Raw genomic sequence first — 16,237 nt, 5'->3', positions numbered from 1 at the left:
CATTAAAAACTGCTCAGGAAAAAAAAGGACTGCCCCTGTGATAGGAAGGAGATCTTAACTATCACATGCTGAGACCAGCTTTTAAGTTTCTGGTTCACCTTTTATGACCTTGAAGAATATATAGCTTCAAAGGTTTGTCACATTTGTGGGTTTTTTAAAAATCACATCTGCATATCTCCGCTTAGCTCACTTTGCTTATTTCAGCACAAAAGGGGTTTAGATAGTATTCCCATGCTTGAACAAAAACATGTGAAAATTACTTTTCCTCAAGGTTCTCTTTTGGCATCAATGCCAAAAGGATATTATCAGTTAGGTGTTCTGTATTAATTTTTTTGAGTTTCCAAGGGGGATAAAAAATACATCCTTGGGCCACTTCCTGGAATAATTCTGGTCTCATGCCACAAATCTTATTTCCAAAGTATCCGTTTTACCTTTTCTTCTGTGGAAAGGATACAGGTGTATTTCCGGGAAGAAATGACTCTCCTCTCACATATCTAAGCTCTGAGGAGCCTTGTAAGTGTCAAGTGAGGTTTGTCTAACTTCCATCCCTGCACCCTCTCCTCAAAGACTAAGGAGGGAATGATGGTCTCATTAGTAAAATCTTCCTCCTGTTTTTTTTTACCTAATTTTGTTACAGAAACATTTTTTTTCACTCTAGACATGGATAGGGTCAGACCCATGTGTTATCTTTGCCATACCTCTAGGTCAGCGGTGTCAAACATAAGGCCTGTGGGCCGGAACCGGCCCTTCGAGGGCTCTTATTCAGCCTGCGAGCCAGCTGAGATAGCTGCACCCTCCACTCTCAATCTGGGCTGGCGATAGGGTTGCCAGCTCCAGGTTGGGAAATACCTGGAGATAGCTGGGGCAGAGCCTGAGGAGGGTGGGGTTTGGGGTCCATAGAGTCCAACTGCCAAAGCGGCCATTTTCTCCAGGTGAACTGATCTCTATCAGCTGGAGGTCGGTTGTAATAGCTGGAGATCTCCAGCTACTACCTGGAGGATGGCAACCCTAGCTGGCAAGGCATGGCTTGGCCCCCACCAAGTGACATTTATGTCATATCCGGCCCTTGTAACACATGAGTTTGATGCCCCTGCTCTAGATCATGGTAACAGGGGCCACAGGTCAACGGGATTCTTCTCTCCTCGTGACCACTGGCCTATCATCAAAACATAGAACAGTCACAGTAAACCTAGGGAGGGGACAGCCCAGTTACCAGTGTCGGGGCAACAACGCTGGATTAGACAGGTCATTGGTATAAACTAAGACTGATTCACACAACCATGTTTAACATGAGTTGAAGTCAATGTGACATTTGTCAATCCATTTTGAAAGATAGGTCTTAGGAGTGGCGCTTTTTTCAGAGGCAGGTATGGTTCATGCCTTAATGACCAACTCATGGATTATATTTTGCAGCTGCATGAGACATTTCATTGTTTGCAAATGTGGGTAAATGCATAGATTGATGACACAGAAATGATTCTTTATATTTCTGGAATGTGATGAGTATTCTGGATCAGTTTGTCCAGAAATAAACCGGGTGACATTCATTGCAAAACATGTATTCTTTTGACAGAGATAGAGATCGTATCGTAATTGGGGAAGAAAACTGTGTCATGCTTTTGATAAATTCAAGAAATGATGGTGAAGGAGCTTATGAAGCTGAGTTGCATATAAAGATACCTCCGGAGGCAGATTACACTGGTGTTGAACGGAACAACAAGGTAATAATAAGCAGACTAGCCCTGGCTCATGGTGGGCAGGGAATATCTCTATCCCCCATAACTGCATACTACTGAAGGGGAAGGAGCAGCCAGCAGGCATCAGGAGGCAGTGATGGAGCTGCTGGAGTCTGGCATGGAGCACTGTGGAGGTGTGCAGCTATTGAGTGTCGACTGGATCCCAGCATGAGCTTGGGAGATGCTGGCTTCCCCTACCCCTTTAGTGAGGGCTAGGATACTCCCTGCAACCTACCTCACATACTGCTGCCTGTAACTGATATTTATTAGGGTGTGTGTGTGTGTGTATTAAGTGCCATCACTTCCTGCTCATGGCGATCCTGTGAATCAGTCCTCCAAAATGTCCTATCTTTGACAGCCTTACTCAGATCTTGCAAATTGAGGACTGTGGCTTCCTTTATTGAGTCCATCCATCTCTTGTTGGGTCTTCCTCTTTTCCTGCTGCCCTCAACTTTTCCTAGCATGACTGTCTTTTCCAGTGTCTTTTGTCTTCTCATAATGTGACCAAAATATGATAGCTTCAGTTTAGTCATTTTAGCTTCTAGGGTCAGTTCAGGCTTGATTTGATCTATAACCCACTGATTTGTTTTTTGGCAGTCCATGGTATCCGTAACACTCTCCTCCAACACCACATTTCAAAGGAGTCTACTTTCTTCCTATCATCTTTCTTCAATGTCCAACTTTCACACCCATACATAGTATTAGGTTCATTAAATAGGTAAAGGTCCCCTGCGCAAGCACCGGGTCATTCCTGACACGTGGGGTGTAGTCACATCCCGACGTTTACTAGGCAGACTTTGTTTAAGGGGTGGTTTACCAGTGCCTTCCCCAATTAGGTTCATTAGGTTACCATTTTTTATTAGGTTACCATCTTTTTTTTCCCTGTCAGAGGCCCTGTGACTTCATCTGGATGAAAGGGGGGGATGACCCTGTGATCATACTATGCTTTGTAGGAAATTTTAGTAGCTTTTATTCAAAGTGAATTAATAGATGTGAATCTTCAAATAATACTTCTGTTTAATCCAATAATACTTTTGTTTACTCGGAAGATTTATTCATTTATGTTATTTATAGTCTGCTTTTCTCACTGTGACTCAAGGCATATTACACAATTTAAACCAATGCAATCAATAGGAAGAGACATCTAGTAAGCAATGTTATAGGATTAGGATTGCAGAAATCTGAAACAAAGCATAAGTGTTAAACGCGATATGTTACACAATGCAGAAAATGGTATTAAGTCCCCTGTGCAAGCACTGGGTCATTACCGACCCATGGGGTGATGTCACATCACAACATTTACTAGCCAGACTATGTTTAAGGGGTGGTTTGCCATTGCCTTCCCCAGTCATCTACGCTTTACCCCCAGCAAGCTGAGTGCTCATTTTACCGACCTCAGAAGGATGGAAGACTGAGTCTACCTTGAACCAGCTACTTGAAACAGACTTCTGTTGGGATTGAACTCAGTTCATGAGCAGAGCTTTGATTGCAGTACGGCAGCTTACCACTCTGTGCCACAAGGCTCTTAGAAAATGGTATTACAAAAGTAAAAAACAAATTTCTGAGGTATGGGACATAAAAGTTTATTCAAATGTTGTTCAGCAAGCCATGGGAGCTTGAACTCAACTGGAATTAGCCCATTGTATTTTAAAGGCTTTGGAAGGACAAGGTGTGGGATATTTTTGGAGAGGCCAAGATGAAATTCTATCCCCTAGATACACAGACAATTCATGTGTTCACTGCTGGGCAAGAAGCATATATCAACTCATCTAACTACAAAGCTTGCAAGTTGATACAGCATGAACTTTATTTTGGACGGTTCAAAGCATGACACCCAAAAAAGGAACCAAGGTGTGCCAAGTTAATTTCCTTTTTAGAAGCAAATATTTTTGTTATGTTGAAAATAACCTCCTGCTTCTCTTCTGCGAGATCGTTTTGTTAGTATAACACCTGATGAAGGGGGGAAAACCTCATCTGATAGAAAAGTAACTTATGCTATTCTTAGAAGTTGCGTTTTAAATTAAACCAAGCTTTATCTGGTGGGTGCACCTACTTCTTTTAACAATATCCTGACTCCGTCCTAGTAATTGTATTTGGGTGTTTGGATGATTACACCATGAAGTGTTATTATATATGATAGGTTGTAGTATGTTCCATCCACTCACCTGTAGGTGCTGTTGCCTGGAAGAACTTGAAGGCAAGGTCTTTGAGGAAGGGAGGAAGCCACTGAAGTACAGTAGTCAGAGTGTCAGACTAGGACCTAGGAGACCTGGATTCAAATCCCCACTCAACCATGCTTACTGTCTCTCAGCATAACCTATTTCACAAGATGGCTGTGATAACAAGTGGGAGGGAGAACCATATATGTTGCCCTTTGGATGAAGAGCAGCATAATAACGTACAGATAGAAAAAAATAGCAGATCATTGTATGGTAGGCACACGTGAACCATCCAGGATGAACGATATTTAAAAGCAGTCCAGGAAAGTCAGAAATGGATCATGCCCTGTCTTGCTGTCATGAACTTGTAAATTTAGAGTAGATGGACTGCAGATCCCATATATCTGATCTGATATTATTTGAAGATAATCAACAAGCCTGTCCCCAAGAATTTGCATCTCCAAGGCTATTGGTCTTCTTATTCCATGTGAAAATTAGAAGATAATTTGGGAAGTATATAAGCATCCTACGTTGCTGCTTTGATCCATACCCTTTATTTTTTAACTCAAATGCTAGAAGTGCAATCTGGACTCCGTAGAGGACAGTGTCCAGCCTTTAAAGATCTGTGGCACCAGCATTATATCTCTGTTAACCCTACACCTGTTTGATTTTGATTTTTTTTCTCTTTTCAGTTTATTTGTACAAAATAGTTAGCCTGAAGATACGATCAATCAACTTTGGTACAACCTTTGGTTTTGACAGTAATCTTAACATAATTAAACAAGCTTTAAGTTTCTCCATGAGAGTTAAGCATGCCAGTTCCAGGACATTTTGACTTAACAGCTGCAACAGAGAATTAAATAAGCTTTTCATTGATAGCTCCCATTGTCTGCAAACAGGATAAATGTATATTTTGTGAAGTTGACCACAAATATGACAATGATAATTAGTCACCTCAGCAAATAGTACTAGGAGGCTTCTGTGTTTGTGCATTTAGCTATATGCATTCCAGGGACATATCAAAGAGTGAAATTTATTGCGCAAAGCTGCAATTACTTATGACTACTTATTCCAGAGTAAAGTAAATAAGCCAGAAGTGTCAGATATAAGGCCCTTGTGCTGCAGTTTATATGACTGTAGTGCAACCCTAGAGTGCAACTTAAACTTTGATTTCAGGATGATTTCAGACTCTCGGAAGTTGTTGCTGTAGCCTTTACCGTCCTTTACACACAAGTTATTGAAACACTTTCAGAAGTACTCATGGGAATGTTAAGACACAGCAAGGCAAGAATGTGATTGCAAAATTTATAACCTTTTTATTATCATTTTTATTTTGCATATTTAAAAATATAATGTGCCTGTTCTTCTATAACAAATTTGTTTTTGATTAGGGTTTAATAGATGTAGAATTAATAGCTTAAATGCGAAATTCAGATGGAATTGAAATTTCCAGTCAATAATTTACAATTGTGTTCCCTGGTGGTGAATTTGGCCCACCAACCCACATACCGTAAGTTTCACAGTTCGTGTTCTAGACAGCATGCATGCTGAGAGTTTATTTATTTAATTCAATTTATACCCTGCCCTCCCCAGCCGAAGGCCAGGCTCAGAGCGGCTCACACAACATACAGTTAAAATAGCATAAAACACCTAAAACACAATTAAAACAGCTCTATAAAATCCTAACTAATATAAAATATCCAATTAACATAAAAACCAAATGGCACCCCCCACGCTGTAACATAGAGCTACAGTGGGGTGAACAGGTGGATAGGCCCCCATAGATGGAAAGAGGGGGGGAATCAGCAGTGGAGGGTTAGAGGGTTGGGGAGGCCAGCATTTATGGAAGGAGGAACCGTAGCTGGCCTCAACCATAAGTCAGGCAGAATAGCCCTGTCTTGCAAGCCTTGTGGAACTATCCAAGGTCCCGCAGGGCCCTAGTCTCCATGGAGAGGCTATTCCACCAGGCAGGGGCCAGGGCAGAAAAAGTCCTGGCCCTGGTTGAGGTAGCTGGATACTCTTCGGGCTGGGGATCAACAGAAGGTTGGTATTTGATGTTTGTAAAGTTCTCTGGGGAACATACCAGGTAGGCGGTCCCACAGATACGAAGGTCACAGACCATGTAAGGCTTTGAAGGTCATAACCAGCACCTTGAGTCTGATCCGATACTCCAACTGGAGCCAGTGCAGTTGGCGGAGCACTGGTATAATATGTGCCTGTGACGAGGTCCCTGTAAGAAGTCTTGCTGCGGCATTTTGTACCAGCTGGAGCTTTCGGATCAGCCTGCATAGAGCTGTCATGACGGTAGGCAAACTTACTTTGCACAAACTTCCTGGATTACATGGGAAGTGCACTCCTCATTGGAACACTTCGATGTTCCCTGGCAAAGTTCATCTAAAGCATAGTACCATGATAAGAAACTTTACACCTGTGCAGGAGGTGCTTCTGTTGCAAAGCCAGCCAATGGAAACTTGCAGCAGCTTTTGCCCAGTTCAAGAACTCAATCGTCTTATCTCCCTGAGAAGAAGTATTGTCCCCTGGGGTCATGGTTAGGTCTTTATATTGACTGACTTGTAAACACAACTTGGAATTGGTTGCGTTTCATCCCCTTTACACCTGCGCAATCGGATGCGGTCTTTAAGTTACCTACATTGGACAGAAGGCATTGTCTGCTTTTTGCCCCTGTGTCGACAGTGGCATATATCACAAGAGCTGACTGCAAGATTAGCTAGGTACATGGGCAGACACCTAAGTAGTAAGTCTCAGTTCAAACTGTCAAACTGATTTTTGTTCTTTTTACTATGTGCCATTTAAAAATTGGAAGTGGTGACGGCTGTGATTATGAGAAACTGATCTAGTTGTGCAAGAAATGGTACAAACTGGACGCACCTGTATTTTATGAGATGCATTGGAAGAGTTCACAAAAGGACTGACTGCCTACTCACAACCAGAAAGCAGGAGATGGGCCAAACCAGCAGATGATCTAGCATAACTACATGTTGGACGCATCTAAGAGCACCTCAAAATACTACATGTGTCAAAGTGCATAAAGTTTAAGTTGCACTCTAGGGTTGCACTGCAGTCATATAACTGCAGCACAAGGCCGACATGGTAGAGAAAAATGAATTGCAGTGAGGGCCATGGTGCCCTTCAGCCTATTGAGGAGTTGAGATGAGACTATGGAAGGAAAGCAGTGAGGTCATTCTGTTGGTCGCTACTCTGTCAAACTGGTGGGAGACAACATACATATTACAGATCCTTCAACTGGATGAATGATTCTATAGTGCATTTGCAATAATGGCAACACACAACTGTGATATATCCTGCACAACTTTTGTTCAGCAAAGATTTATAGTTTTTTGGCTCATTGTGGAAATAGACATATAGCTAGTAGCTGGAAAATAAACAGTTTAATTATAACCCTCTACATCAGGAGAAACCAACATGCTGGTTCCCATGTCCTAAGTACATCTACTTAGAAGCAGGGTCACTGATCCCAATGGTGGTAACTTCTATGTAACTTGGTGTTCAGGATCTGGGTGTTCGAATGTCAGCAGCCAGCAGACAGTTCATTAATATCCAGAGCCTTGAGGGAATAGTCGTGTTGTGGCCAGTTAATCATTGTCATGAAAACAGCTCTGCCAGTTTTAAAGTCTGTGGCTTTATTAATCCAAGAACTTGAGTAGGATGTCCATTTTCTTTTACATTCCAGCCGTTTCCACTTGAAACGGGATCCAAGTTGTGCAAAGTGGTAATTGGTTAGGCTTTGCTACTGTTCAGAACTGTAAAATAAGCCATGTGTTACAATAAAAGAAAGAAAAGAATTGTTCCTCTGGCCTAATAAACCACTGCTAGAGTGAAAACGTACATAGGTGCCAATGGATTTACATATGCGATCAAAGGAGCTGCCAACAGAACATGTGTCCTTTTTGTTTATTTAACCCTTCTGCAAAGTTCTAATACAAAAGGTAATGCCTGCATCCTAGTCATCCCTTGGATTGTGAGTTTAAAACTGGATTTCTTGGTGAGAATAGATACTCCATTGCTTTAGCACATTGGTTTTTAGACTGTGTTCTTAGGAACTGTGGGGTCCCCTGGAAAGTTATTAGATATTCTTCAGTGAGAAGATTAGTAATGGTCAACAAGCTTTTCCCTAAAAGACAATTCCCAGCACTCCAGAGCTTCCAAGCCATTGTACGGTTGCAGAAAAGTTAAGCTATGCCCAGTAGTTCTGGTAAGTGACTATGTAAACTGAGCAGGTCCTCCAAACTTGCATGTTTGGGGACACTGGTACTCTAGACTGCCTAAAGAAGAGAAAAAGTCCACTTCACACAATATAAAAATGACATGATTGCAGAACGTCCATTGACGTGTGTCTTCTCTTCAGAGGTTCACTAAAGGGAGAGGCTATGGACACACTCCTCTCTTCTGTATTGTGTGAAGCATCTCTGAGTATTGGATAACAATTGAGAGACGTAGACCCACATCATGTCAGGAACATTGCCAGCCTAAGCAGAGGTACACCTTTCTAAGGCCATTGAAGGCAGTGGGCTAAGAAGGATGTACCTCTGTTTAGGATGGCACTGCATGAGTCTCAACTGAAATGGAATGTTACATTCTTAGGTTCTTATAGGATTTGGCTTCCTAGTTCAAGAACTACTAGCTTTTCTTATGGAAATAATGCAACCTATCATATTTTACTTAGTATTCGAGAACCACTTTCAGCCAAAACACTATCAGTAGGTTATGCACAACAATGATTCCAACCATCTCATGTGTGTTTTTTTAGAAGTTCTCTAGTATACATCATTCATGTTGTTGTGTTTCTTTTAATGTTGGTGCCAAAAGAGGAAAGGCGATGGACAATGTTTTTGTTTTGTTTTTAGTCCATATTATTTAACTTCTACTGTCTTGAAACTTCCTGTTCTTTCCCCCTCTGTTTCTTTTTATTTGTACAGATGACCTAACTAGAGAAAGGATGCCAGAGATAACACATAGAAAAGATCATCACTATCCATTCTTATGAAAGAAAAACAAGAATATTGCCAAAGCACCAGAAATATCTTGGGACATGTAGAGGCCAAAAGATAGGGCAAAAAGTTGGGACTCAGGGCTACCATAACTCTTAACTTATTGCAACGTTTGGGCTTGATGTGAGAAATGTGCTTCATTTTTTTTCTGGCAGATGCAGCCCCAACAGGCATAAGTAGTTTATGCTAAGTTACTGATGGGGCATCTACCTTTTTCATTTTGGTTTTGCTGAGATGCTTGAGGAAAACAGGACTGTGTAAAGTTCTGTGAAATACAGTATAATAGGTTGTAAATTCTTCCAAGCGGTGGAGAAAAAGAGATAACATTGTGATATGTGGTTTGATAGCACCTCCACTAATCTATAAGTGCATGTATATTTTCCTCTGCTGGGCGTCAGCGGGGAGGAAACAGTTCTCCAAGTTTTCACTGTGATTCAGAGTGAATGGACAAAAGCTAGCTGTGAAGGATTCCTTCTGGTTAGCACCTGTGGTATCTCCACACACGTCTTCCTAGGAGTATTTTGCAACTGTTTCTTAAAACCTTTTCATTTTGGGGAGGTAAAGTAAGTGTAGAGGCAATGAAATATTCATATGCCTCTTTAAAAATAAAAAGAGGCCAACTGTCCAAAGGAAGGGGTAAGTCTTAGGTCTTTTCCAGGGTTTGACTTGTTGATATGTATGTCAGTAAGGCAAATTGAAAAGCCAGTCCCACACTATACCTGAAGAACCTACTGTGACTGCTCTTAATATCCAAAGCAGAATCTTCTCTGCTCTCTCTTTTGGAACAGTTTTAAATGTGGCCTTCCCGTGCTGATACCAAAATCTGCCTCACATGGTATGCATATCACTTAAAAGTCTCTTCTCCCATGCAAAGGCATATGTGCAAGCCTGTCTATATATCAGTGTATCATAGCTATTGACTGCTTTGGTGAGCTGATGCTACATATGTATGGGTGAGTGCACAGTAAGAATTCTTACTGTGTGGAACCTCAACATCAGAAGGCAACTCAGCAGCATCCACATAATGCGGGGAAAGACCATTTGGATTAGCAGCACAAACGTTACTGCTGAAATCCATGCAGAGCTCGAATATCAACTTGAAAAGCAAAATAAATTGTTTCCTGTTCGCCTTTGCAAAGGTCTTGGGTGTTTCAGGGAATTGGAGGCATGAACAAAGATTCTCTCCAGGGCCTCCTCATAACCATCTCATACTCTACTATGTTTTTCAATATGTAGGTCGTGTGCCTGCTCTCAGGCATGAAAACACAGTGAGGCAAATGGATGGTGGTGGTGGCAGCCCAAGCCCTACTTTCCCTCTCAATTAGGATTGCCAGTTCCGAGTTGGGAAAAACCTAGAGATTTTGGGGGTGGAGTCTGAGGAGGGCAGGGTTTGGAGAGGACTCCAATGGGGTATAATGCCATAGAGTCCGCCTTCCAAAGCAGCCATTTTCTTCAGGTGAACTGACCTCTGTCACCTGGAGATCAGTTGTAATCCAGGCGATCTCCACCTACCACCTGGAGGTTGGCAACCCTACTCTCAATAAATGGTCCACTAGCAATACTTTTCCCAGGTTCCAACATGATTGGGAAGCCTTGGAATGTTGTCCACCAAGTTTTCTTCTCCTCCCTTAATTGCCCTGGGATATCGCAGAAATTATATTTCTCTTTGTTGTGTAGGGACAACACAGCTGGTAAAGCTGATATTTTCAACCAGAGACATTTTTACCCTTTGTACCTGCAGCAAAGAAGCAAAAATAACAAAACAACCCCCCAAAAAACCCAAATAATGTAAATATTCACTCTCGTATCCTTACGGATCTTTCAAGATATTTGTTCCTTACTTTGTTCTCTTCCAAGTTTCATACCCTTTTTTTGGTTCCGGGTGAAAGACTGGACCTCTGTGCAGGTGTTTGAAATCAACAGCAATCTTGCCTTCTCAAAGGTGTTCGTTTTGCCAACAGGATACATTCTGGATTGACCTGTGACCTCCAGGTTGGTGTTCTTTTGTTACAGGCCTTGCGTGTGCTGAGCTGCGATTACAAGATGGAAAATGAAACTAGAATGGTGATTTGTGACCTTGGGAACCCCATGGCAGCTGGAACAAATGTAAGGCAAAACCACATTTGCTGATTTTGATCAAATTGAATTGTTTAGGGAGCTAATGGGAAACTACCTCAATTAGGGGGGATTTGTGTCAGTAAGTGCCAGCTAAAACAATTATTTGGGCAGGAAATTGTTGGTAAAGTAGAAGTCATTACAATGTGTAAGAAAAGATAATTCTCTGAATGTAATTATGGCCTGGGCCACAATCCAGATGACATGATCCCATTAAATTTCTATTGAAATTAGTGGGATTTGACAAGTGTTCATTTCCCCCTGATTTTCACTGAGATTTAAACTCACTCATAGTACTCTAAATTGTGCCCTGATGAACTGTTTCTGAATGCAGCTGCCCCTGTGCAGGGAAGGAGTACCTCTGTTGAAATCCAAACATTAGGACCAGTTTCAGCAGATCTGTTTATATGATTTGTTTTGCATTTTTCTTATAAAGGATAGAAGCACTGATACATGCCACCTGTTTTGTTCATTTCAGCGTTGCTTACACAAAAGATTACAGTCTGAAGTTGCACTCTTTCTAGCAATGTTAGATTCAAAATTAATTGTTTGCCACAAAATTTCCAAGTTTTTTTTTTTAAATCAAGGTTTTCTCTTTAAAGGATTTTTACTTTGCTTGAAAATTTGGAATACTAGCCCATTCTCGGCAATACTACCAGTAGTAGTGTCTTGCAGTACAGTGTGCCCATTTCCATACAATCTAATGAAGCACACATGTAGAATAATAGAGTCATAGGGTTGGAAGGGGCCATGCAGGCCATCTAGTCCAACCCCTTGCTTAATCAGCCTAGAGCAACCCTGAGAAGAAGTGTTCGCCCAGCTGCAGCATATACCACAGTTGTTCTGAAGATCTACAAGACCCTGTGCTCATAGCACCATTATGCTGTTTCGTATTTTTAAAAGTCTAGTTTTCATAAATGTAGAGCATGTGGAAATCACCAACACCTCTTTGGCTTTCCTTGAAGAGATGCTTTAATATCGTCCTATGCTATCACAGTAAGAAATACCATAAGATACGTAGATGGAGGTATATTGGCCAACAAAATGTATCATGTATTAATTATGTCGTTGAGATAAAAATCACTTCCTAAGTTTTCTGAGAGCTGTTTATTAGACTGAGTAAAACCTTCAACTGGCGTAAGTAGGCCCGGCTCCATTGACCTCTTTGGAACTTTATTGTTGGCATATGTGAACCTCATTTGCCCATTATTACTAGCAGTGTCAAGGACTAAAAGCCACCATTAAAACCCATTGCCACCCAGAGGCACCATCTGCTGCTCATTAGTATCTTGCAGCAGGAGGGCAGTTTTATGCTTTCAGTGAAGATGAAACTAATGGGGGAGGGGGAGGCTCTTGTAGGTCTTCAGAACAACTGGGGTATCTGTATGCTCCATTAAATCACATGGAACCGGATTTCCAGATGGCGGGGCTGCTAGAACTATACAGTGTGGATCTTTGCTGTTGTTATACCTGCAATAGTTATAGAGCAACATTTGAATTGTTTTCAGCAACATCTGAATGGTTTTGAACATCATCATTGTCTGTAACAAGAGGCGGCCTTGTGAATTATTTACAGGAATGGGGATATTTCGCACACACCCTTCCAAGTTGGCTGTTGCTTCTTCCTCTCATTTGCTGTCACCTCTTTCTCCCTTTCCAACCTTAGCAGACTCCTCTTCCCTCCTTTTTGGGCAGGGTCCATGGTTCAGTGACAGAGCATCTGCTTGGCATGCAGAAGGCCCCAGGTTCAATCCCCAGCATTTGCTGTTAGTAGTAAGTGATGGGAAAGCCCTCTGCCTGAGACTCTGGAGAGCTGCTGCCATTCTGAGTAGACAGTACTGACTGTGATGGAACAATGGCCTAAGTCACTATAAGGCTGCTTCATGTGTGTGTGTTCCTCTTCTTTATTCTCCTTCTTCCTCCTGCCACTACTGCCTCCCTGCCACTACTGCTCCCTCTGTCCCCCTCACCTCCTTCCCAGCTACTGCATTGTTTACCAGCTTTGTATAATGGGGTTGTTTGAGTACAGCAACACCTTACAACATAGATGATCTCATTTTTCTTTGGGGTCTTTCACACAGGGTATATGCCCTGAGTTCAGTGCTTTTGAGAAGCGGGTTTTTCCCCCCTCTTCCCCACAGCATGGTGGTACATTTGTGAACCTCCAGGACTTTCTCTAGCTTTTCTTCAATTTTTCTCAAACCGGCTTTGCTCTGAAGTTATGGGAAAGATTGCAATAAAGCCTACTGTGTGGGGGGGGTGAATCCTGACAGCTATTTTCCCTGACCCTGTGGCAACCATTTCCTCCCTCAACTAATGTGTGTTTTTTTAAAAAAATCAGCACTAGAATATCATTATATTGATTCACTGTTGTAATAGTAGATATAGCATGTTCTCTGAATTCCCAGCTTTCATTATTAAAAAAGTTAAGTCTGTCGCCTGTTCCCTTGCAGAGATATGGGAAAGGCATATCTTTACAATGGTAGGAGCTAGAAATGTACTTTTTAAAAAATATAAAAGCAAAGAATTCAGAGAACATGCTATACCTATTGTTACAACTGTATATCGATATGATATTCTATCACCATTTCTTTAAAAAAAATTGCAAAAGCCCTTGTGGCTCAGCAAAGAAGGAGGGTCACTTCTGGTAGATTGGGGCAAGAAAACTGCAGGGGAACCTACCATATGGAAGCCCTGTTGCTGCTGCCTTTTATCCGCAGCTGCACCAACAATGGGTAAGCCACCAAATCTTGTCCCTATGTGGAAGGCATCTTTTAAGTTTGCATTTTTAAAAAATCCCCTCACTTTTTTTTAACTTTTCAGATTTTTCTGTAGAAAACCTCCCTTATTTGTACATGGGCCCATTGTGTAGCTTTTTAAAATCCGCACCTTAGGGCCATGTTCAGAATTAGGTAAAAGGATAGTAAATGGTTGGCCCCAGTCCCCAAACGTGAAGGAGCCAAGCATGCACATGTTAATTCAGTTCTGGATTCCTGAAGTTGATTCTGAAGGCATTTGGTAAGGACCCCATACCTTGACTATTGCCAGAGCCTCTGCTGCCCTCCCAAGAGACTGGGCTCCTAATTCTGAACTCAACACCACTAACTACTCCTGTTCCTGGCCTTTAAAATCCACTGCACATGTTCATGTTTGTAATGAGTAATTCACCTGTTTGCCCATGACACACAAAAATTGCCTCCAGGTAGTTAACTTTATTTTAATTATTTTAGATAGTTACACCCTGCTCCCTCCCCAGTTGGGACCCAAACTGGCTTACAACACCATTCTCCCCTCCTTCTGTTGAGTCTCCATCCCAGATTGTACAGAGCTGCGTGTTCGTGTCTTCTAATCTTAAAGAAGTTGTTTGTCATTTCTTCTTTCTCACTAAGCATGGAGCAAAAGACCAACTGTCCCTGTATGCTTAAAAGAGCTATAGAGCAAAGGTGTGCCTTTTCATTGTAAATAGTTATTTGCAACACTGTGCATGTGTTCCTCTTACATTTCAAAATGGCTGCTATAGAACAGCACTCAAGGGCTGCTTCAGGCCAGCTAAGGCCCTTACCCTTAGGCCACATGTATGACACCCTCTACTATTAAACATCCACTAATAACCAAACTCTCATTTTTAGTTCTCTACAGGTATCAAATTTACTGTTCACCGTTTTGAAAATGCTGAATTAAGCATCAACTTTGAACTACAAATGAGAAGGTAAGACCTTTTTTCCCCCTAAGAGCATGATAACCTGAACATCTGAACCTAAGAAACAGCAAGTTATGCAAAATAAATATGCGTATTCTGATAAAGTCGCTTTCTGTTACACGCTGTTTGGGGTTTTGCCAAGGAGTACACTTGAAATCTGATCATAATTGGTGAGTTTTGAAGCTTTTTTAATGAGCATAAGTCCAATAAGAGTATCTACAACAAAGGGGATGGAGACTTACTTTTTAAAAAAAATGAAAGCTGGGAACTCAGAGAACTGTAGATCATTATAACACTTTGATGGTGTGCCAATTGCTATTGTGGAAGGAAAATGGTGTCAACGTGAGCAAAAATATGCACATTTCCATCCTCATGGCATACAAATATGCTTTGACTAATATAATTAAAAAAGGATTGTACCAACCCAGGTTTGGGAAAGATGACACTGAAGCATGGAGAAATGCAGGAAGTGGACAATAGGAGATGACATCATGTGAATGCTCCCAAAAAGCCCAGCTCTGGCTTGGAACAAACCTCCACGTTACACCAAACTATAGTCTGTTGGATACTAGGATATCTCCAGTTTCTGCTTTGCCAATGGAAGTATCAGGGAGGGAAGAAGCATCACTGAATACAGACTATAATGTTTGTAGGAAATTCCTGTCTGTCAACAGCTGAGAGATAAACATGGACTTTTGCAGGCTGATATACATCAGCCTCAAGGAACAGGAAAAGCCCTAACACAAGGATTTGCTCTCCCTGAGAGATCTGCATCATAGCCTTTCCTTTCAAAATGTTAGAGAATCTTCAAAGCAAAGCCAACGAAGCAGAAGCTAACATTCATCATCCCTATATAAAAACCTTGGTATGGGATGCAGTTATTATACAGGCAGAGATTGCTGGATAAGAGTAGACCTGCACAATGGAGCTAAATAAAACCTTCTAAAGAATATCTTTTATCATTTTGGATATGAGTCATAACCACCTCATAATTTTTGGTCTTTCGATATCATAGTTTGGTTGCATTACTGGAGTATGTAATTTGCTGATTATCGTAGTAATATATGTTGGTATTGATTTATCAACAGTGATGGGGCTGTGTAAGTACTATAGTTCAAACAGCATTTTGTCATATTTTACAGAAAATTACTTTAAATATATTTATGTGTTTTGTATTTGATTAAGCATTGTGCTGATAACATCCCTCTTGTTAGCATTTTGAACTTGTGAAATCAGCCAGACTCTGTGTATGTATATGTATGTGTGTGTGTGTGTGTATACACACATATACATGTGTGTCTGTGTGTTGGTGTTGGTGAAGGTGAGCATGAAAGATGAGAGAGTCCTGTTTCCAGTGCTTAGCTATTTTGTGTGTGTGTGTGTGTATATATATATATACACAAACACACACACATAAAATTGCTAAGCACTGGAAACAGGACTCTCTCATCTTTCATGTTTAATAATGACATTTTAACTTATCATGAAGAGCCCTCT

General features: G+C 41.3%; 1 protein-coding gene across 1 annotated transcript in view; it reads left to right on the top strand.

Annotated features, from left to right (window-relative positions):
* The window catches only part of ITGA8 (integrin subunit alpha 8), a 128,651-nt gene that overhangs the window by 65,353 nt on the left and 47,061 nt on the right, over positions 1-16,237 (top strand). Inside the window, exons 19-21 of the mRNA XM_056857097.1 lie at positions 1,574-1,721; positions 10,939-11,031; positions 14,670-14,749. Of these exons, the coding sequence (XP_056713075.1) occupies positions 1,574-1,721; positions 10,939-11,031; positions 14,670-14,749 (321 nt within the window). The remainder of the gene's footprint in view (positions 1-1,573; positions 1,722-10,938; positions 11,032-14,669; positions 14,750-16,237) is intronic.

The sequence above is a fragment of the Euleptes europaea genome, chromosome 11 (assembly GCF_029931775.1).
Source record: "Euleptes europaea isolate rEulEur1 chromosome 11, rEulEur1.hap1, whole genome shotgun sequence".
Taxonomy (NCBI): Eukaryota; Metazoa; Chordata; class Lepidosauria; order Squamata; family Sphaerodactylidae; genus Euleptes; species Euleptes europaea.
The sequence above is the reverse complement of the archived record's forward strand: the minus strand, read 5'-3'. Positions and strand labels throughout refer to the sequence as shown.